Source organism: Vicia villosa, linkage group LG7 (assembly GCF_029867415.1).
Source record: "Vicia villosa cultivar HV-30 ecotype Madison, WI linkage group LG7, Vvil1.0, whole genome shotgun sequence".
NCBI classification, from domain to species: domain Eukaryota; kingdom Viridiplantae; phylum Streptophyta; class Magnoliopsida; order Fabales; family Fabaceae; genus Vicia; species Vicia villosa.
The window spans coordinates 120,372,727-120,397,787 of record NC_081186.1 but is presented as its reverse complement, the minus strand read 5'-3'; the positions used below and the strand labels follow the sequence as shown (position 1 = coordinate 120,397,787).

Genomic DNA, 25,061 nt, shown 5'->3' with positions numbered 1-25,061 from the left:
TATGAAAAGTTTTAAAGCATAATTTGTAACAATACATCCGCATGTTTTATCTCCTAAGGAAGAAATAAGTAATTCACTTTTAAAATATATTTTGTAAGTAAGAAGAAAATCACGAATTGTAAATATAATGTCTTTCCATCCAAATTTAATTTAATTATTTTCAATTTTACTATTCAATTCCTAATTTAGTAACCAACAAGAAAATCCTAATCGACAAACATACTATATAAGTAGCCACTAAGAAGCAAAATTGAAGCGGTTGAACTTACCGATAGGAAGTTTAACACCGCCAAAACAAAATAACAGGCAACAAATTTTCTAAAAGAGGGAAAATGGTTTTAAATCCCAATATAATTTCCTTAATTGAAAAAATTAAAAAATATAAAATTTATTTGGCATAAAATTGTTTAGAAACAAATCTAAACTATAACGTAAAACGAATTAGCAAGTTCTTAATAATCTTAACACCTTCCGCATGTAACTACCTCCTTAAATATCCAAGCTAATCGAGTTCCAATGAACTAACATAATACAACAACAAATTTTCGTTTATATATAAATATTTCTAATTTAACAATCACTTTCAATATTCAATTCACTTACCATATATCTCAATCTCTCTATTGAAACAAAATGCAGAAAGCAACCTCAAATATAGAGATGTTAAGGATGCAAGCACTATCAATTCTTTGTACACCTCGCCCTTTCCATGATTTTTCTTGCTTAGCTCCCATTCAAGATAAAGTTGATCCATGTTGTGGCACAAAGGACGAAATAAGTGACGGCGGTTCTTTTGATTTTGATGAATTTACTTTCATTCAAGATAACCTTGATCCATATTGTAGCACAAAAAACCAAATTAGCGGCGACAATTTTTTAGATTTTGAATTCTTTGCCCCCGTTCAAGATAAATATGAATCACATTGTAGAACCAATCAACAAATTCAAAAAAGTGATGAAGAAAATAATGAAGAACGAGAATTTAGTTTTGCATGCACAGATGTCCAAGGAATGCATATATTTGCCGATGACATATTTGAAAATGGAAAAATGCGAACACTAATCCCTAATTTTGACCAATCTCTTCAATTCTTCCCTACCACAAATAACAATGCTTCACATCTTCAACCTCCGCTAAAGAAAATTTTCATCAAGAATTCCATAAGTCCACAATCAATATTGGATGGTATTTCCAAAGAAAATCAAAATGAGTTATTGCTAAATATGACAATGAAGGCTTCAAGTGAGTGTTATGAAAAAAGCAACTCCACAGGGCCAACAAGTCTTTGGAGATTTAGACAAAATTTGGTCCTTGGATGTAACATTGACAATAAGGATTCTTTTGTTATATTGAATCCTTCGGTGCCAAAAATGTCAATCAAGCCCAAAGTAGAAAACATCATTGTTAAAAAGAGGAAGGGAGAACAACCCAAAAACACATTAACGACTTATGAGAAGCTTTATGTGACAAATAAAGCGAGAAAAGGGAACAATAAGCGAAGATCGTTTTTGCCATACAAACACCAACTATTCGGATTCTTTACCAACATACACGGATTGAGTAGGAACCTGCACCCCTTTTGAGATTGAATTACCAACTTTTTCCATTGTTGAGGATTCATCTTATTTTGACAATGTAGATTAATTTAATGTACATAACCTTTAGCTAATTAGGGTTAGGATTTATTTTTCTCTTGATAAAATCAAGTGCTTATACTTCCTCTTATGATAATGAGGAGAAAATGATTTAATCTTTTATGATAGAATCCATATTTTTATGCGTGGTTTGTTAAAGAGTAACTCATAGTACACATTTTTTTTTTCATATCAAGTTATGATGGATAGAATCCTGAAACATGACAACAATTTTTAACTTTTGGTTTCATCTAACTCAATCGTCACCCCATTAAAGTGGGATAGTTTCTTTTAAGAGTATATTTTGTATTTCAAATTCGAAGAATTGCCAAATTTTACCTTTCTACATGAAATGAAATAGTTAAAAAAAGTTTACGTGGTTTGGATAACAAATATTCGACCTTTAGTTGAGATGGAACCAAGTGGCATTGTGGTAAATAAAGTCTAGTTGGGGGATATTTTAGTCTTTGCACTCTATCTAAGTCATAAGGATTGTTTGGTTTTGGGACAATTCTGATTTTTAGAAGCCAAAAACAGAATTTAGGAGAAGAAGAAGAAAAAAACGTGAGAAGAAGAAGAAGGAAGGAGAAGACCATTCAACTTTCAGCCTTGTATGCACCTTTGATCCATCAATCTTCATCATCCACTTCTGATTTTCGAAGCTTCTTCCTCAGCTTAATCAGGTGAGTCTCATAGATAGAGACCTTAGGGTATTCTATGGGGTTTATGCCACCTTTGGGGAATAAGGGTTTGTGAGTAAATGCTTTTGATCCTCATTTTATGCATGTGTTAGACTCTATTGGTAGTAATAATTCGTTTACATATTGTTCCTATATCTCATTATTCGATTAAAGGGGATTGCATGTAGAAATTTGGGGCTTGGGGACCCCAAATGCGTTTCTGCATTTTGCTGATTTTTGCAGAGTTCGCTGCAGCGAACTTTCATTCGCTGTAGCGAATGATTCGCTGTAGCGAACTGTGTAGCGAATAAACCTGGGATTTAAATTGATTTATTCGTTGTAGCAAACTTTCCTTCGCTGTAGCGAATCGGGGATTCGCTGGAGTTCGCTGTAGCGAACTGACCTGGATTTGAAGAAGTTTAGCTTCTGTTTGAGTTCGCTGTAGCGAACAGAAGTTCGCTGTAGCGAACTAGTCTGATATAGAATTGATAATTCTCCCCATATGAGTGCAGTTTCGTTTCGTATCGGAATCGATGGCCTCCTACGACTTGTATGATATGCTAGTACATGTTTTAAGTGTATGAGACTATGATATGATCACCATCTTACTTGTATGCATGTATATTTGAGAGATGCAATTGTTGATTGTGTTATGATGTGATCATTGTTATTCTCGTTCGTTCCGGTTGAACGTTCGGAGACGCTCTGCCTATGTGGCTTGATTGTGTTGTGGTATACTTGAATCGGAGTGGGCCTAGGCTATTAGGGGGTAAACCGCATAAAACACTTGATACCGTTGCGATGTGCTTGTGTGGGCCGTAAGGGGGCACTTCCACACTTGCAGTACACATCAGTGTTCCCGGTATGTTCTACACACCTGAGCTACCATTGCGATGTGCATGTGGAGGTCTTATAGGGCATTTCTCCACTAGCGGTTACACATCGGCGTGCTTGGTATGGTGGAGAAGTAATGCCATGTAGGAAACATTACTTCCGATTCGCCTCTAGTGATGCCACGTAGGCAAGATCACTAGGCTTTCCCCCGGTGGGCTCGTGTTGTCAAGATGGCGTTTTGTACTGAGTTGGCTGGGTCCCTCACACGTGCGTTTTGATGGTTGATGAGGCTGTGACGCCACTTAGGCAAGGTCACCGCGGTAACTCGTCACGAACGGTGTGCCACTTAGGACTCGTTTGTTCCATCTTTCTGTGTGCCGGTACAAGTCTCTTGATGCGATGCACGGATGTAACTCACCGAGGGTGTGGATTGCGTAGCCTAATGAGCGGGCTGTAACTTACTCCTAGATTCCTCGTACATGGGTACGGGTTTGCATACGGTGGTTTTGACTGTGTGATTATCCTTGTGGCCATATTGGATAGTTATGGGACTTCCAATGGTGGTGTACCTTGTTTGTACTTGTACCTAGCCGTGAGGTAACCCGGATTCTCGGTGAATCCGTTGATTGCATGTTCCCTGTAGAACTGAGTGAACCCGTAAAATAGGGAGACTCACTGAGATTTAGTAATCTCACTCCATTCCAATTATTCTTTTTACAGGTGGTTCGAGGCAGGATCGAGGCAAGGGTAAGATGACTTAGCTTCGAGTTGATGTTTCTTGGCGATGCATTCCGTTGTAGTCTATGATCTTTTGTATCTCCATCTTCTGTACTATGGATATGTATTTGTACCAGTTGGAACTCTTGTATTTTGGCCATGACAGTTTGGGATTTTGTACTTGTACTTATACATTATCTATTCCGCTGCTTATGTTTATGATTTTCGAGTACCATTTTAATGCCATATACGTATATCCTAGGCAATGTATGTATGGGGTGTTACAGTTGGTATCAGAGCAGGTCGATTCTCGGCTTTGCCACGAAACATCATAAGTCAGCATAATTCTGCCTCATATGTGTAGTGTCAGCATGATTCCTTATGTCTTACTTATGGCATTAAGCCTGATCAACTTGATTCCGTGTGTAGGACAAACAGGAAGATGGCTGAACAACGCAGAGGTCCCGGAAGGCCCAGAACAAGGAATGTGGAGACTAAGCCTGAAACTGAGAATACGGGTGTGCCTTGGGTGCAAATAATGCAACAGATGCAACAACAGAATCAGATGATGATGCAGATGATGCAAGGCATGCAAGGGCAACAACCAACCGCTCCTGCTCCTACTCCTCAAGCTGCAGCAGGGCCTGATTTTCGCGCCTTCTTTCAGATGGATCCGCTAGAGTTCTTGGGTGGCTTAGATCCTGTGATTGCTCATGATTGGTTGTATGGCATGGAGATGATATTCCAGGCTATTCAGTGCACAGAGGAAGAGAAGGTGATCTTTGCTGCTCAGAAAATGAAGGGACCAGCAGGTAGATGGTGGAATACGGAATCTACGTATTTCATTAACCGAGGGATTCCAAAGGATTGGCAACATTTCAAGACAGCTTTCTTGGAGAAGTACTACCCCAACAGTGTGCGTGCTTTGAAGGAGCGTGAGTTTCAGTCCTTCAAACAAGGCAACATGTCGGTGTCTGAATATGCTGAGAAGTTTGAGGACATGGCTGCCTATTCCAGACAAGCAGCTTATGCACCAGACGAGTTGTGGAAGATTGATCGGTTCCTCATGGGGCTGAATGCTGATATTGTACATAGTGTGTCTCAAAGGGAGTTTACCACTTATGCTGAATGTCTGAGACAATGCTATGTTGCTGAGAATACATTGAAGAGGGTCCAAGTGGAAAGAGAGAAGAACAGGCCGGTTCGTAGGGACCACGGAAGGTCGGGGCAGCATTTGAAACCCCGTACTCCTCCAGCGGCGAAGAAACAGACCCATGGTGGTAGCTTAACTCAACCTCCTTGGTGTGGCAAGTGCAACAAGAAGCATCATGGGAATTGTAGACCGAATTTTGGAAATTGTTATAGGTGCCATCAACCAGGGCATTACGCGAGGGATTGTACTGCCCCAAATGTTCCTGAGAAGACTAAAGGTCGTGTTTACACCTTGGACGCTAGGAAGGCCCAAGGAAACACTAAACTAGTTGCTGGTACGTGTTATGTTAATGATCAACCCTTGTTTGTGCTAGTTGATTGTGGAGTAACACATTCTTTTATTTCTTATCCTTGTGTGCGGAGGCTTGGTTTTGAAACGAGTCTTCTTCCTAATCCTATGATTATCTCGTCGGCTACGGACGATGTGGTAGAAGCTCGGGAAATTTGCAAGGAGTGTTCTATTACCTTCAATGGTCGTAGATTCGTGATTGATCTCATTTGTCTACCTCTTAAGAAGATCGATGTAGTACTTGGTATGGACTGGTTTGTAAATGCAAGCTTCTCAAGCATAGTGTGTTTTGATGAAGAAAATATGGACATCAAGCTTTTATAAAGGATGTGCAAAAAGAATTTCAAGTATCAAGCAAAAATACATCATTTCAAAGTCTTGAAGAATTTGTGAAGATTCAAGGATCAAGCTAAAATGTCAAAGGTATAAACAATACTCACTTTGACATATAATTGTTCACAAATATATTTTCATGCATATCATAATCATACTACAAAGTGTCATCCCTCAAAAGTTCATTTAAAACCTTTTTCATAGTTAAAATTCAAAATAAAGGTTTTAGGAACCGGGTTGTCCCTATGGGGGAACCGGTTCCCAGCATTCTCAATTTTCAGCATTCTGTGGTTTACTATGGGGAACCGGGTTGTCCCTATGCAGGAACCGGTTCCCACGTTCAAAATTCAAATTTTCTGCTGTAACGTTCAGCAGGAACCGGGTTGTCCCAGGCAGGAACCGGTTCCTACTGAACCAGTGTGTTTTTTCATTGCATGATCTTATTCAAACGAATTCTTTTTCATACCACTTGATCATTGCATTGTTTCATGGAAAAATAACCATTCAAAGAGGTGTTTAACACACTATAAATTCTACATATTTCAAAATCATTATTCACCTTCTTCATTAACAATTCATAAACCATATATTCTTCATCTTTCAATATTTTCAAGTGTCCACAAACCAGAATTTTTATATGAAACTTTCTACACACATTTTTCATTGAGAAATCCATTCAAAGTTTCATGCATACATTGTGAACACTTATATTCATTTTGAGAATTGTTTATTTGAAGAAGAATATCAATCCAAGATTGACAGTGCTATACAAACTTCATCTAAATCTCTTGTAAAAGTTCAAAGAAAATTATCTCCTTACTATCCAGGATTGTTGGAAGTAAGTGGTGTGTTTGAAGAGGATTGTTCTTCATTCACATTAGTGTTGATTGATCTTAAAGGTGTTAAGAACCTTTGATCACCCTATAGGTTAGATAGTAGGCATAGGCTTGTACAATAATTCTAACTATAGTGAAATCTCTTTCGTGTTTGAAAGGGGACTGGAGTACTCTCGGATTGTGAGGGGAACCAGTATATATCGTTGCGTTCTTTACTTTTCCGCACTTTATTACATTCATCACCATTACCAAAGAAAAGAAAAGAACCTTACAAAACCTTCAAACACTTAACCAAAAATTATTAGAAGTATTCTCATAAAACCGATTAAATTTTTGAAAACCTAATTCACCCCCCCTCTTAGGCGCAATCTTATACTTACATTTGGCATCAGAGCAAGTTATAGGTAACTTGTTCCTAAAGATCCAGAATGGCTTCCGCAAATCAAAGACCGGTTTTCAAAGATGGTGGTTCTAACAACAAGCCTCCATTGTTTTGTGGTGAATATTTTGACTTTTGGAAAATCCAAATGAAGGCTCATCTAGAAGCACAAGGAGAAGAAGTTTGGGAGGCTGTCCTACAAGGTCCTTATGTTCCTACAACGGTCGTTAATGGTGTTGGATCGGAGAAACCTAAAGCGTCATGGGATGATAATGATAGAAAAAGGGTTCTTGCTGACAAAAAGGCGATCAGTCTTCTTCATGGTGCTCTTAGTATGGATGAATTCTTCCGAATATCAACATGTACAACATCAAAGGAAATTTGGGATACTCTTGTAGAAACTCATGAAGGTACTGCTGAAGTTAAAAGATCAAGGTTGAATACTTTAAGCCAAGAGTACGAACTGTTTAGAATGAAGCCCGGAGAAACTATTCTCGATTTGCAAAAACGATTCGTACATTTGACAAATCACTTGAAGGCACTTGGTAAGACTCTTACTACCGAAGAACTTAATCTTAAAGTGCTCAGATCTTTGACAAGGGAGTGGCAACCAAAAGTGACGGCAATATCCGAAAAGAAGAATTTATCAAAACTTACTTCCGCAACATTATTTGGAAAACTTCAAGAATATGAGACAGAACTTGGAAGATTGGAAAAGCATGAGAACTTAGAGAAGAAATCCAAAGGCATTGCATTAAAAGTAGATTCAATAGAAAGCAAAATGAAAGATGCATCGGATGAAGATGAAAACTTCTTGCTTCTTGTAAAAAGGTTAGGCAAATTTTTTGGTAATAAAAATAATATTGATAATACTAACTATGTCAAAAGAAAGAAATTCTCAAAGCATAAAGATAAAGAAGCATCCACTTCATCACAAGAAGTTACATGCTATGAATGTGGGAAACAAGGACACATAAAGCCGGAATGTCCAAAGCTTTCGAAGAAGAATGTATTCAAAGGCAAAAGGGAGTTCAGAAATAAAAAGGCCTACATAGCATGGGAAGATAATGAAGTAAGTTCCTCATCGGACTCCGATAGTGACGAAAGTGCAAACCTAGCACTAATGGCATCACACCACTCCGACGATGAAGAAGGCGAGGTTAGTTATGATGATTCTCTTTTTGATAATGGTGCGCAAGGTGCAATAGAAGAATTATTAAAAGAATGTAAAATTCTCTATAAAACTATCTCATCTCAAAAGAAAATAATATCATCGTTAGAAGAGAAGGTTAAGATAATTGAAGTAGAACATAAAGATGACAAAGAAAAAATGATTAGTGTTCAAGAAGATAATGTTGCATGCAAGAATTGTGAATCACTTTCCTTCCAAATTGTCCAATTAAAACGTGTTTTAGAAAGATATGAAAAAGGGCAAATTGGATTGGAAAATGTTCTTAGCACACAAAGATACTCCAATGATAAGAGCGGACTTGGTTTCTCTAAATTTGATAAACCAACATCCAACAAGACTATCTTTGTCAAGGCTAGTAACCAACCAATTCAAGAGAAAGTGATCAAGCCTAAAGTAATGCAACATTATCCTAAAAGGAAGAACTTTGTTAAGAAGAAATCTTATCCTCCTAGATATAGAAGTAACTTTGAACCTACTTGTTTTTATTGTGGTATTATTGGTCACACACCCAATGCTTGTTATGTAAGGAACTTTAGTGTTCCTAGTGGACATTATGTATGGGTGAAGAAAGGAACTAACTATGATGGACCCAAAGCCATTTGGGTACCTAACAAAACTTAATTTGTTTTGTAGGTATGCTTGAAGACCACTTCAAACCTATGGTATCTAGATAGTGGTTGTTCAAAGCATATGACGGGTGACTTAAACCAATTTTCAGATCTAAGGTTAAAGGCCAAGGGTTTTGTCACTTATGGAGACAACAATAAGGGAAGAATTCTTGGCAAAGGCAAAGTTGGTGCACCACCTTTCACATCCATTGAAGATGTTCTTTATGTTGAAGGACTAAAGCATAATCTTCTAAGCATTAGCCAACTTTGTGACAAAGGCTTCAAGATCAAATTCACTAAGGAAGAATGCTTGATCATCGATGAAGTCACCAATGAGGTAAAACTCAAAGGTACAAGAATTAATAACATTTTTATGATTTCTTTAAATGATTTATCTTTGAAAGTAAAATGTCTTTTGGTAAACAATAATGAATCATGGTTATGGCATAAAAGAGCAGCCCATATTCATATGGATCATTTAAATAAGTTAACCAAACATGATCTTGTCATTGGCTTACCTAAGATAAAGTTTGTCAAAGATAAACTATGTGATGCTTGTCAAAAGGGAAAGCAAACCAAATCGTCTTTCAAACCAAAGAATGTGGTGACTACAACAAGACCACTTCAATTGTTGCATATGGATTTATTCGGTCCATCAAGGACAAGAAGCTTCGGAGGTAATGTATACGCTTTAGTTATTGTTGATGATTATTCTAGATATTCTTGGACTTTGTTTCTTGTGCAGAAAAGTGATGCTTTTAGAGCCTTTAAGAAATATGCAAAACAAATCCAAAATGAAAAATCATTAAAGATTGTATCCATAAGAAGTGATCATGGTGGAGAGTTTCAAAATGCATCGTTTGAAGAATTTTGTGAAGAACATGGTATCTCTCATAATTTTTCAGCACCAAGAACTCCACAACAAAATGGAGTAGTTGAAAGGAAAAATAGGTTTCTAGTGGAACTTGCAAGAACAATGCTTAGTGATGCAAATCTTCCTAAATATTTTTGGGCGGATGCGGTTAGTACGGCATGTTATGTTGGAAATCGAGTAATCATTAGACCTATCTTAAAGAAGACTCCATATGAACTCTTCAAAGGAAGAAAGCCAAACATTACTCACTTTCACATTTTTGGATGCAAGTGCTTTGTTCTCAACAATGACAAAGACAATCTTGGTAAGTTTGATGAGAAATCCGACGAAGGTATATTTCTTGGTATTCTCTTTCTAGTAAAGCATATAGAATTTATAATAAAAGAACTTTAACTATTGAAGAATCTATGCATGTATCTTTTGATGAGACTAACACTTCCAAAGAGGAAATAGTTGTTTGTGATGATGATGATCCTTTAGATTTACCCCCGGAAGAACCTTCAAATGATACAATTGTGAAGGCACCGGAAAAACCTTCAAATGATATAATTGTGAAGGCACCGGAAGTACAACAAGAAAGTGTTCAACAAGAAAGTGTACAACAAGAATCAAACACCAATGATCTACCAAAAGAATGGAGAACTCATAGAGATCATCCTATTGATAAAGTTATTGGTGATATTAGTCAAGGAGTTGCAACAAGATTAAATCTCAAAGATTCTTGCTTACACATGGCTTTTGTTTCTCAAATTGAACCTTCCAAAGTTGATGAAGCCTTAGGAGACGATCAATGGATAAATGCAATGCAAGAAGAATTAAATCAATTCGAGAGAAATCAAGTTTGGGAACTTGTTCCTAGACCAAGTAACAAACACATCATAGGTACTCGATGGGTGTTTAAGAACAAACTTGATGAGAATGGTATAATTGTTCGAAACAAAGCAAGATTGGTGGCCCAAGGTTACAATCAAGAAGAAGGAATCGACTTTGAAGAAACATTTGCTCCGGTTGCAAGGTTAGAAGCTATTCGTCTTTTACTTGCTTATGCATGTTCATTAAATTTTCAGCTTTATCAAATGGACGTCAAGAGCGCATTCTTGAATGGCTACATCAATGAAGAAGTCTATGTCAAACAACCCCCGGGATTTGAAGACTTCAAGAATCCTTCACATGTCTTTAAGTTGAGAAAGGCTCTTTATGGATTAAAGCAAGCATGTGTTGCTCTTAGTACGGCCGAAGCAGAATACATAGCAGCGGGTAGTTGTTGTGCACAAATTCTTTGGCTTAAGCAACAACTTCGTGACTACGGACTTGATCTCGGATGTATTCCTCTTCGATGCGACAATAGAAGTGCTATAAATATTACAAAGAATCCGGTCATGCATTCAAGAACCAAACACATAGACATTCGACATCATTTTCTTCGCGATCATGTGCTTAAAGGAGATGTTGAAGTCACTTTTGTAGATACTCATAATCAACTTGCGGATATCTTCACCAAGCCTCTCCCAAAAGAATCGTTTTACAAAATTCGACGAGAGCTTGGAATTTTAGACGAAGGTGATGTTTAAAATTTATTCGTCATTCTCAAACATCAAAGGTACACGTTTATAAAATTTTTAAGTTAAAAAGTACCTTATAAATGTTCATTCATTATGTCTTGGTAAATATGTATGATATGTATGCTTTATATTTCATAAAATAAAAGATTTTGGAAATTTTCAGTCCAGGAACCGGTTCCCATGTAGGGACGAACCGGTTCCCCATACTAATTTCCAGAGGCGTGTTTTCTTTGTGTCTCAGGAACCGGTTCCCATGTAGGGACGAACCGGTTCCCACGTACATTTTTTTGATTTTTGCTTATCTTTTAGCTGTTACGAAAATGTTGTGTGGCTAGTATTGTTTTGTATGTTTTTTCTTTTATATCTTATTTTTATTTAATACACATTATATCACTTCACACCACACATTTACACTCATTCACTCACATTTACTCTCATTCAACATTCATCTTCATCTTCTTCAAACCTTCCACCTCCATTGTCAACCAAATTAAAAGCTCCATTATCTCACCATAACTCTCCAAATTAAATTACCCACTACCTCTAAACACTATATAATCCTCCACTCTTTCACACAATTCACTCAAATCCTTCTCCACTCACCAAATCCTAAAACCTCAACTTAAACCCTAACTTTTAACTCCTTTCAACAATGGCACCCAAAGTTTCAAGAAGTGCAAAGGGAAAGAACAAAATGGGAGAGACAAGTGAAGATCCTCAAGAGATCCAACCAACGGTCAAGAGTCGGAGACTCACATTCAACATCCGGAGTCGAAAACTCCTTGCGGCAAAATACGGTAAACTACCCGATTTCCCTAATCACAGCTTCAATTTTCCGGGTAGACTAGCTAATGCAGGGGTCGCTAATTTTGTGCTTGACCATGGTGATTATTATCCGGATTTGGTTAGAGAGTTTTGCCACAATCTTAGGATAGTAACCGATGAATTTGATGATTTCACATTATTGTCAAAAGTTTCAAATAAGGATATATGCTTAGATGTTGAGGAATTTGGAAGAGTGTTAGGAATTCCATCTCAAGGCTTAGTGCTCCTTCAAGGTAACATACCGGAGGATTGGCAACTGTATAGTAAGATTGATGTTTTTGTGGATATGTGCCGACCAACTCAACGCGACTCAGTTCGCCAACAGCTGGCTATCAAGTTTAACATGTTCGGTTCAAGCTTATCGGTGAGTGATAGGATGCTCCATCTTATCATTGCTTATGTTTTATTTCCAAAGAATTCTAACCATTCCAGGGTCAATGAGTTCGAGTTGATGGTTTTGCTTGCTCTAAGGCGTGGCATTGAAGTCAATTGGGCGCTTTCAATTATGCGCCACATGCAGCTTATGGCTTCCCTTAAAGGAGGCTTACCTTATGCAAGGGCCATCTCTCATATTGTTCGGAATGCTGGTGTTCTTCTCCAACGGGAACCAAAGAAAAATATGGATGAACAAGAGTGTGCTATCACCACCGCTACCGCTCTTAAAAATACAGGAATAGTTACGGATCGTGAAGGTAGATTCGTTTACAAAGTTGATTTTGAGCCAGCCATGCCACAAGATCCTCAACGTCCCGAAGGTGGATACACAATGGATATGATGTTTGCCAAGCTTTGTTCTATTCAAACATCCATTGATAACAACAAGAGGGAGAATAACTATGAGCATAACCTTATGAGAAGACAAATGCGGGAAATTCAACGGACTCAAAGGCGTATCTTAGCTCATTATGAGGGAGAGGAAGGAAGTGATGAAGAAGAAGAAGAACAAGAGGATGATGATGAAGAACACATGGATGAAAGTGACTAAATTATGTGCTTTAATTTCTATGTAATGTTTTCTTTCTATTATTCGTATTTTACTTATGCTTTCTAGACAATGTTCCATTTATGTTCGTGATGTTTAGGACTATTTATGTTTTATGTTGTAATCGTAAAAAACTACGTTTCGTATCGTTTGTAGTATTTCATTTTTGTGTTATCTTTGTGGTATTTTACATTGTGTTATATTTCATATACTTTTTATCTTTTTCCCCATCCTTTTTGATAATAACAAAGGGGGAGAAGAATATGCATGTGTTTTTGTTGTTTTGTTTCAAAGATAAATGCAGGCCATTGTTAAAATTATCAAATAAAACTCATCACCATAAATCAAGGAATCATGGATTTAGGGGGAGTCTCTAACATAGGGGGAGCCTTGCATTGTTCAACATAATTTCAAAAGCAAAACAACTTTTTCAAAACATTTTCAAGACTTGGTTGTCATCATCAAAAAGGGGGAGAATGTAAATGCAAGCTTCTCAAGCATAGTGTGTTTTGATGAAGACAATATGGACATCAAGCTTTTATAAAGGATGTGCAAAAAGAATTTCAAGTATCAAGCAAAAATACATCATTTCAAAGTCTTGAAGAATTTGTGAAGATTCAAGGATCAAGCTAAAATGTCAAAGGTATAAACAATACTCACTTTGACATATAATTGTTCACAAATATATTTTCATGCATATCATAATCATACTACAAAGTGTCATCCCTCAAAAGTTCATTTAAAACCTTTTTCATAGTTAAAATTCAAAATAAAGGTTTTAGGAACCGGGTTGTCCCTATGGGGGAACCGGTTCCCAGCATTCTCAATTTTCAGCATTCTGTGGTTTACTATGGGGAACCGGGTTGTCCCTATGCAGGAACCGGTTCCCACGTTCAAAATTCAAATTTTCTGCTGTAACGTTCAGCAGGAACCGGGTTGTCCCAGGCAGGAACCGGTTCCTACTGAACCAGTGTGTTTTTTCATTGCATGATCTTATTCAAACGAATTCTTTTTCATACCACTTGATCATTGCATTGTTTCATGGAAAAATAACCATTCAAAGAGGTGTTTAACACACTATAAATTCTACATATTTCAAAATCATTATTCACCTTCTTCATTAACAATTCATAAACCATATATTCTTCATCTTTCAATATTTTCAAGTGTCCACAAACCAGAATTTTTATATGAAACTTTCTACACACATTTTTCATTGAGAAATCCATTCAAAGTTTCATGCATACATTGTGAACACTTATATTCATTTTGAGAATTGTTTATTTGAAGAAGAAGATCAATCCAAGATTGATAGTGCTATACAAACTTCATCTAAATCTCTTGTAAAAGTTCAAAGAAAATTATCTCCTTACTATCCAGGATTGTTGGAAGTAAGTGGTGTGTTTGAAGAGGATTGTTCTTCATTCACATTAGTGTTGATTGATCTTAAAGGTGTTAAGAACCTTTGATCACCCTATAGGTTAGATAGTAGGCATAGGCTTGTACAATAATTCTAACTATAGTGAAATCTCTTTCGTGTTTGAAAGGGGACTGGAGTACTCTCGGATTGTGAGGGGAACCAGTATATATCGTTGCGTTCTTTACTTTTCCGCACTTTATTACATTCATCACCATTACCAAAGAAAAGAAAAGAACCTTACAAAACCTTCAAACACTTAACCAAAAATTATTAGAAGTATTCTCATAAAACCGATTAAATTTTTGAAAACCTAATTCACCCCCCCTCTTAGGCGCAATCTTATACTTACATGGTTGTCAGCTAACTCGGTGTACATCGGTTGTAAAGACAAGGCTATCTTCATTCTTGCTGAGGAGACTACATCAACCGATGCCATTGAACATCTTCTTGAAGGTACGATTAACATAGTCAACTACCTTTTTGCTCAAGAGAAGTCTTTCCTTTTGGTTCTTACGTCGGACTCCAAGGACAAGAAGAGTGTATTGGAGATTCCGGTTGTGTGTGAATTTTCCGATGTATTTCCTGAGGATGTTACTTCTCCTCCGCCGGAAAGGGAAGTTGAATTCTCTATTGATCTTGTTCCGGGTACCGCTCCGGTTTCTATTGCACCTTATCGAATGTCTCCTGTAGAGCTAAGAGAGTTGAAGAGTCAGCTAGAAGAGTTGTTGGCGAAACACTTCATTCGTCCTAGTGTTTCTCCATGGGGAGCTCCAGTTTTGTTAGTGAAGAAGAAGGATGGTAGTATGCGTTTGTGCATCGACTATCGTCAGCTAAACAAGGTAACCATAAAGAATAAGTACCCTTTACCGCGGATTGATGACCTTCTGGATCAATTGAAAGGAGCCTGTGTGTTCTCGAAGATTGACCTAAGGTCGGGATATCATCAGATTCGGGTTAAGAGTTCGGATGTATCTAAGACTGCTTTTAGGACGAGATACGGTCATTATGAGTTCTTGGTTATGCCATTCGGGGTAACCAATGCTCCTGCTGTCTTTATGGATTACATGAACCGGGTGTTTCAACCATATTTGGATCAGTTCGTGGTAATCTTTATAGACGACATATTGATATACTCTCGGACTATCGAAGAGCACATGGAGCATTTGAGGATTGTGTTGTCGGTTCTCAGAGAAAAGCAGTTATTTGCGAAGTTTAGTAAGTGTGTGTTCTGGATGTCCGAAGTTAAGTTTCTTGGACATGTCTTATCTGGCGGCGGCGTAGCTGTAGACCCTTCAAAGGTAGAAGCAATGATAAATTGGGAACGACCCAAGAATGCAACTGAGGTCCGTAGTTTCCTAGGCTTGGCAAGTTACTATCGAAGGTTCATTATGGGCTTTTCCAAATTGGCATTACCTTTGACCAGGCTTACAAGGAAGGAAGTTTCATTCGAATGGAATTCAGAATGTGAGAAGAGTTTTCAGAAACTCAAGGAGAAACTGACTACTGCTCCAGTGTTGGTGATCCCAGATCCAAACCGATCTTACGAAGTGTTCTGTGATGCTTCTAAGAAAGGCTTGGGTGGAGTGTTGATGCAAGATGGACAGGTTGTAGCTTACGCATCTAGACAGTTGAGATCTCATGAAGAGAATTATCCTACTCATGACCTCGAACTCGCTGCAATTATGTTCACGCTCAAGGTGTGGCGACATTATTTGTATGGAGTTCACTTTGAGATGTTTAGTGATCACAAGAGTTTGAAGTATCTCTTTGATCAAAAGGAACTTAACATGCGTCAAAGGAGATGAATGGAGTACTTGAAGGACTTTGACTTTGATTTGAAGTACCATCCCGGTAAAGCTAATAAGGTAGCGGATGCCTTGAGGAGAAAAGAGATAAAAGTTGCAGAGCTGATGATGTTGGAGTTTGGCCTTATGGAGAAGTTCAGAAATTTGGACTTACAATTTGAGTGGACACCAACGGGTGTGTTGATGAGTAACTTGCGTATTGAGAATGAGTTGCGGGAAAGGATCCGTCAAGCACAGTGGAATGATGTAGAATTGCAGGCTAAAGCAAGCGTTCCAGATTTCGTTCGTACATCTGATGGACTCATTCTTTTTGGACGGAGGATGTGTGTGCCAAATGACGCGGAGTTAAGGAGGTTAATTCTGGACGAGGCTCACAAGAGCAAATTCACCATCCATCCCGGATCAACCAAGATGTATCAAGACTTGAAAGGGAATTTTTGGTGGCTTGATATGAAGAGAGATGTGGCTGATTATGTAGAGCAGTGCGTGATTTGCCAACAAGTGAAGATAGAGCACCAAAGGCCCGGTGGTATGTTGCAACCATTGGATATTCCTGTTTGGAAATGGGAAAATATATCCATGGACTTCATTGTGGGACTACCACGGGTATTAGGTGGGCATGACTCGATATGGGTGATAGTGGACCGTTTGACTAAGTCCGCGCATTTCTTACCGGTTAAGACAACTCACAAGGTTTCTCACCTTGCGAGGCTTTTTGTAGTAAAGATTGTAAGATTGCATGGTGTACCTTCTAGCATTGTGTCAGATAGAGATCCGAAGTTCACTTCCCGGTTTTGGAAAGCTTTTCATCAAGAGATGGGTACAGATCTGAATTTGAGCACTTCTAACCACCCTCAGACAGATGGACAAACAGAAAGGACTATTCAGACCATTGAGGATATGCTGAGGGCATGTATCTTGGAAATTGGTGGAAATTAGAAAGATAACTTACCTTTGATAGAATTCACGTATAACACCAGTTATCATGCGAGTATCGGGATGGCACCGTATGAAGCCTTGTACGGACGGAAATGTCGATCACCTTTATGTTGGTCTGAAGTTGGTAAGAAGGGAATTCTTGGACCGGAGATAATTCAAGAAACCACAGAGAAGGTTAAGATGATCCAAGATAAGATGAAACAAGCTCAAGATCGACAGAAGAGTTATGCAGACAAACGAAGGAGACCGTTGGAATTTGATGTAGGAGATCATGTGTTCTTGAAGGTGACTCCGAGGTTGAGGTTGAAAGGACCGTTTAAGACGCACAAGCTTAGCCCGAGATACGTAGGACCTTATCAAATCATGAGACGGATAGGTGAAGTCGCATACCAGTTAGCGTTGCCTCCTTCACTATCCGGGCTGCATGACGTTTTCCATGTGTCTCAGTTGCGGAAGTTTGTGCCGGATTCATTTCATCCTATCCTACCAGATACGATTGAAGTAGAGCCAGATCTTTCTTTCCAACCGAAACCTTGTCGTATCTTGGAGTATGCTAGCAAGTCGTTGAGAAGCAAAGAGATACCTCTTGTGAATGTGTTGTGGGAAGAGTCGCGTCCTGACGAAGCAACATGGGAGCTCGAATCAGAGATGCGGGAATTGTATCCTCACTTATTCTGGTAAGTTTTTGAATTCGAGGACGAATTCTATTTAAGGAGGGGAGAATGTAATATTCTAATTTTTCATTAAGAGATTAAATGATAGGAATTTCATTTAGTTGAGATGGAACCAAGTGGCATTGTGGTAAATAAAGTCTAGTTGGGGGATATTTTAGTCTTTGCACTCTATCTAAGTCATAAGGATTGTTTGGTTTTGGGACAATTCTGATTTTTAGAAGCCAAAAACAGAATTTAGGAGAAGAAGAAGAAGAAAACGTGAGAAGAAGAAGAAGGAAGGAGAAGACCATTCAACTTTCAGCCTTGCATGCACCATTGATCCATCAATCTTCATCATCCACTTCTGATTTTCGGAGCTTCTTCCTCAGCTTAATCAGGTGAGTCTCATAGATAGAGAGACCTTGGGGTATTCTATGGGGTTTATGCCACCTTTGGGGATTAAGGGTTTGTGAGTAAATGCTTTTGATCCTCATTTTATGCATGTGTTAGACTCTATTGGTAGTAATAATTTGTTTACATATTGTTCCTATATCTCATTATTCGATTAAAGGGGATTGCATGTAGAAATTTGGGGCTTGGGGACCCCAAATGCGTTTATGCATTTTGATGATTTTTGCAGAGTTCGCTGCAGCGAACTTTCATTCGTTGTAGCGAATGATTCGCTGTAGCGAACAGTGTAGCGAATAAACCTGGGAGTTAAATTAATTTATTCGCTGTAGCAAACTTTCCTTCGCTGTAGCGAATCGGGGCTTCGCTGGAGTTCGCTGTAGCGAACTGACCTGGATTTGAAGAAGTTTAGCTTCTGTTTGAGTTTGATGTAGCGAACAGAAGTTTGCTGTAGCGAACTAGTCTGATACAGAATTGATAATTCTCCCCATATGAGTGCAGTTTCGTTTCGTATCGAAATCGAAGGCCTACTACGACTTGTATGATATGCTAGTACATGTTTTAAGTGTATGAGACTATGATATGATCACCATCTTACTTGTATGCATGTATATTTGAGAGATGCAATTGTTGATTGTGTTATGATGTGATCATTGTTATTCTCGTTTGTTCCGGTTGAACGTTCGGAGACGCTCTGCCTGTGTGGCTTGATTGTGTTGTGGTATGCTTGAATCGGAGTGGGCCTAGGCTATTAGGGGGTAAAGCGCATAGAATACTTGATACCGTTGCGATGTGCTTGTGTGGGTCGTAAGGGGGCACTTCCACACTTGCAGTACACATCAGCGTTCCCGGTATGTTCTACACACCTGAGCTACCATTGCGATGTGCATGTGGAGGTCTTATAGGGCATTTCTCCACTAGCGGTTACACATCGGCGTGCTTGGTATGGTGGAGAAGTAATGCCATGTAGGCAACATTACTTTCGATTCGCCTCTAGTGATGCCACGTAGGCAAGATCACTAGGCTTTCGCCCGGTGGGCTCGTGTTGTCAAGATGGCGTTTTGTACTGAGCTGGCTGGGTCCCTCACACGTGCGTTTTGATGGTTGATGAGGCTGTGACGCCACATAGGCAAGGTCACCACGGTAACTCGTCACGAACGGTGTGCCACTTATGACTCGTTTGTTCCATCTTTCCGTGTGCCGGTACAAGTCTCTTGATGCGATGCACGGGTGTAACTCATCGAGGGTGTGGATTGCGTAGCCTAATGAGCGGGCTGTAACTTACTCCTAGATTCCTCGTACATGGGTACAGGTTTGCATACGGTGGTTTTGACTGTGTGATTATCCTTGTGGCCATATTGGATAGTTATGGGACTTCCAATGGTGGTGTACCTTGTTTGTACTTGTACCTAGCCGTGAGGTAACCCGGATTCTCTGTGAATCCGTTGATTGCATGTTCCCTGTAGAACTGAGTGAACCCGTAAGATAGGGAGACTCACTGAGATTTAGTAATCTCACCCCATTCCAATTATTCTTTTTACACGTGGTTCGAGGCAGGATCGAGGCAAGGGTAAGATGACTTAGCTTCGAGTTGATGTTTCTTGGCGATGCATTCCGTTGTAGTCTATGATCTTTTGTATCTCCATCTTTCGTACTATGGATATGTATTTGTACCAGTTGGAACTCTTGTATTTTGGCCATGACAGTTTGGGCTTTTGTACTTGTACTTATGCATTATCTATTCCGCTGCTTATGTTTATGATTTTCGAGTACCATTTTAATGCCATATACGTATATCCTAGGCAATGTATGTATGGGGTGTTACAAATATCATTTAAGTTTTACATTAACAACATTTTATAATAAAATTTAGATAATTATAAATAAAATAACATGTAGTCATCAACAATAGACCTATCCACATTAAGCAATTCAAAATAGTTATTATTAGTGTACTCTGAAGGAAAATAAATAGAACCAATATGCATTATCTATTTAAATTATATTTGCATTTACTTGGAAGTTTTCTAAATAAATAGTGAATATGAAAAGTTTTAAAGCACAATTTGTAACAATACATCCACATGTTTTATCTCCTAAGGAAGAAATAAGTAATTCTCTTTTAAAATATTTTTTAAAATATATTTTGTAAGTAAGAAGAAAATCAGGAATTATAAATATAATGTCTTTCCATCCAAATTTAATTTAATTATTTTCAATTTTACTATTCAATTCTTAATTTAGTAACCAACAAGAAAATCCTAATCGATAAACATACTATATAAGTAGCCACTAAGAAGCAAAATTGAAGCGGTTGATCTTACCGGTAGGAAGTTTAACACCGCCAAAACAAAATAACAGGCAACAAATTTTCTAAAAGAGGGAAAATGGTTTTAAATCCCAATATAATTTCCTTAATTGAAAAAATTAAAAAATATAAAATTTATTTGGCATAAATTTATTTAGAAACAAATCTAAACTATAACGTAAAACGAATTATCAAGTTCTTAATAATCTTAACACCTTCCGCGTGTAACTACCTCCTTAAATATCCAAGCTAATCGAGTTCCAATGAACTAACATAATACAACAACAAATTTTCGTTTATATATAAATATTCCTAATTTAACAATCACTTTCAATATTCAATTCACTTACCATATATCTCTATCTCTCTATTGAAACAAAATGCAGAAAGCAACCTCAAATATAGAGATGTTAAGGATGCAAGCACTATCAATTCTTTGTACACCTCGCCCTTTCCATGATTTTTCTTGCTTAGCTCCCATTCAAGATAAAGTTGATCCATGTTGTGGCACAAAGGACGAAATTAGTGACGGCGGTTCTTTTGATTTTGATGAATTTACTTTCATTCAAGATAACCTTGATCCATATTGTAGCACAAAAAACCAAATTAACGGCGACAATTTTTTAGATTTTGAATTCTTTGCCCCCGTTAAAGATAAATATGAATCACATTGTAGCACCAATCAACAAATTCAAAAAAGTGATGAAGAAAATAATGATGAACGAGAATTTAGTTTTGCATGCACAGATGTCCAAGGAATGCATATATTTGCAGATGACATATTTGAAAATGGAAAAATGCGAACATTAATCCCTAATTTTGACCAATCTCTTCAATTCTTCCCTACCACAAATAACAATGCTTCACATCTTCAACCTCCGTTAAAGAAAATTTTCATCAAGAATTCCATAAGTCCACAATCAATATTGGATGGTATTTCCAAAGAAACTCAAAATGAGTTATTGCAAAATATGACAATGAAGGCTTCAAGTGAGTGTTATGAAAAAAGAAACTCCACAGGGCCAACAAGTGTTTGGAGATTTAGACAAAATTTGGACCTTGGAAGTAACATTGACAATAAGGAGTCTTTTGTTATATTGAATCCTTCGGTGCCAAAAACGTCAATCAAGCCCAAAGTAGAAAACATCATTGTTAAAAAGAGGAAGGGAGAACAACCCAAAAACACATTAACGGCTTATGAGAAGCTTTATGTGACAAATAAAGCGAGAAAAGGGAACAATAAGCGAAGATCGGTTTTGCCATACAAACACCAACTATTCGGATTCTTTACCATCATACACGGATTGAGTAGGAACCTGCACCCCTTTTGAGATTGAATTACCAACTTTTTCCATTAATGTTGAGGATTCATCTTATTTTGACAATGTAGATTAATTTAATGTACATAACCTTTAGCTAATTAGGGTTAGGATTTATTTTTCTCTTGATAAAATCAAGTGCTTATACTTCCTCTTATGATAATGAGGAGAAAATGATTTAATCTTTTATGATAGAATCCATATTTTTATGCGTGCTTTGTTAAAGAGTAACTCGTAGTACACATATTTTTTTCATATCAAGTTATGATGGATAGAATCCTAAAACATGACAACAATTTTTAACTTTTGATTTCATCTAACTCCATCGTCACCCCATTAAACTGGGATAGTTTCTTTTAAGAGTATATTTTGTATTTCAAATTCGAAGAATTGCCAAATTTTACCTTTCTAAATGAAATGAAATAGTTAAAAAAAGTTTACGTGGTTTGGATAACAAATATCCGACCTTACAACCTTATTACAAATCACATTAAGTGACAACCACAAATGGTCATTATTTTAAACGAGTTTTTAATGCATTTTTTCTATCATTATCTTGTTTATCAACCGAAAAATGGAATAATATAGACTCCACCAAAATAGCTTTAAAACTAGCACTGCCGTATCACAAGTTCTCTAAACATCCAGACCCCCCAAAATAAAGTATTAGAACTCCTTTGAAAATCTATTCTTTTTGCATTAGTTATTTTTGTCATGTCAATAGAGAAATCATTATGAAGATAGTTTAAATAGGTACATTAATTGGATATTTCAAATATATAATTTAGAATTGACGATCTCATAAGTATCAACCATATAATTAACTTTAGACGTTTAAAAAATGGATTTTCAGGTCTACTTTCTTTTTATGAACATATGCTACAAGATATTCAATATCAAATTTAATAATATATGTGATACTTATCAATAAAATTTTGAAAAAAAAAAATCAAAAATTGAGATCTTAGTCTAAGTAAACAACTTCACAAACTTCTGGTTGTGAGTAGACAATAAATATTTGCATGATATTTTATTCGATGCAATAATTAACATTATGAAAAACTCAATTTCTTAGAATTTTATTTTTACTTGAGAAACACGCAAAATGTATTGAATTGAAGAAACTTCTGGTTCTTCACATTATAATACATATTCATGATCTTTTAGTTGAGAAAACAATTTCACAAACTTCTGGTTGTGTGTAAACAACAAGCATATGTATGATCATTTAGTTGATACAACAATTAATATCGTAAAATGTTTAAATCGTTTACATGGTTGTTATATTGATTCACAAATGTCACCTTACATATATTATATAAAAACTCAAACTATAAGAAATTTAATTTCTTTTAGGAACATACAAAACTCATTGGATTGAAGAAACTTCAGGTTCTTCAATATTAATTTTCGCATCATAATACATTCGAGATGACGCAAACAATTTTGCCAACAACACGCTTAAGTGTGATTTGTAAATTTCTGATTTACAATAATACATATGATTCTATTCTTCTAATTTGTGTCAATCCATAGTAAATAATAAAATTATTTGTATAAAATATATTCATATAAATTGATAACATAAAATTTAATTACACTTTTGACATTTAAATCAATTGTTTCTAAATTTTGCTAATAATTACATAGTAAATAAAACACATTAATTATAATAACACAAATTAATAATAAATTGAAACATCTAGTTATTAATAAATAATTGTCAATATTATCAAATTAGTCACAAAATTATAACATTCCCTTATAAAATAAATATTAAATTAATCACATTAATTTTGCAATATTAATAAATTAATAACATTCAATTATGAAATAGTATTTGTCAATCTTAATAAATTAACAATCAAGTTTTTTTTACTTGGATATGTCATAAAAATATAATACCCAATATGAGAATAAAACCAAAAAAAAAAAATCAAATAGAATAGAATAAATTATCGTATTTGGGAGAATGAAATACTATTAAATTCTAAATACTATCAAATAAAATAAAATTATCATTTAACTAAAATTATTCCTTTCTCTCACATCTCTTTCAAACAAAACATATAAGTTTTTAATCATAGTTATTTATCAATAAATATTAGCTATTCAAAAACTATAAAAACAATTGTGTCATAAAGATTGATTAAATATAGTTTAAATAAATATAAATGTAAAATATGCAAATTTTTATTTTAATTCATTTGGAAACTATATCACAAACGATATAATTTGGGATTATTTAACATTATTGATTCACTTCTTTTAGGATGCATAAAAATCATCATTGATATTTTTTTGATCAATTGAGACAAAATATCTTATTAATAATAATATTAATTTTAAGTTCTTTTGAAACTATAAATAATTTCATCAATCAAAATTAAAATATAACGATTTGCATAATTCTTTAAGAACACTTGAACACTAATTAAAAAAATATTATTCGTTTATAAACCAATGTATGAACATATGCTAAGTTCTTCAGGAACTTGTTTACCCAGAAATATGGTAAACCAACGCTAGTTTCCTTTTTAAAGGTTACTTTTGCGGAATCAACTAGAATATTCCAGGACTAATTGCTTTTATTTGTTTATTATGTGTATCTGGTATGTATTAAATGCAGTAATAACCTTAAAGTAAAAGTACACACTGAAGATTAAGACTTTAAAGTAAATGAAAACGATAAAATGCAGTAAATGTACACTGAAAGTAATGCGTAATGTAAATGATTGCATAAATTAAATTGGTACGCATACATACATTCCAAAGTTGCACTCGTCACTCATTTTGCACAGAGATTTGAGTTTACTTGTGTTTTTGTAGAAAATGCGGACCCTCAACTGTTCATCTAGAACTTGCTTAAATAGTGAAAATAAAATAACTACCACTAACGGTCGACTGATTAGTAGCCGACACGTGTCCTCGACATGCAGCATCTTCGTCTGTGAGGCTTCCACGCGTCCTGTAGGAACTGCTGAAAACTGTCTGAAACTACTTCCTTTGACTTCTGATGCTTTCCGACTCCAAAACTATACTTGGCAAAACGCCTAAGTTTTCTGCTTATTTTAGTCGACCATGCATGGCGAACTTGCCAATTTTAGTCGAACCCTGGTAATGATGGCATTTTGTAGTCGAACCATAGTCTTTGACTAGGAAAGCCTCTTAACCAGACTGCTTTGCCTTAGACTTTTTAATAATCTCAACATATCTTAAAGATTATTTACCATTATTAGCAAGTCGAAATC

At 36.4% G+C, this 25,061-nt stretch overlaps 1 protein-coding gene across 1 annotated transcript; it reads left to right on the top strand.

Moving 5' to 3' along the window:
• The first annotated feature begins 20,871 nt into the window (after positions 1-20,871).
• LOC131620099 (uncharacterized) lies at positions 20,872-21,822 on the top strand. Its single transcript, XM_058891120.1, has one exon. It carries the CDS (start codon positions 20,872-20,874, stop codon positions 21,820-21,822), a length of 951 nt encoding a protein of 316 aa, XP_058747103.1.
• The last annotated feature ends 3,239 nt before the right edge of the window (positions 21,823-25,061 follow it).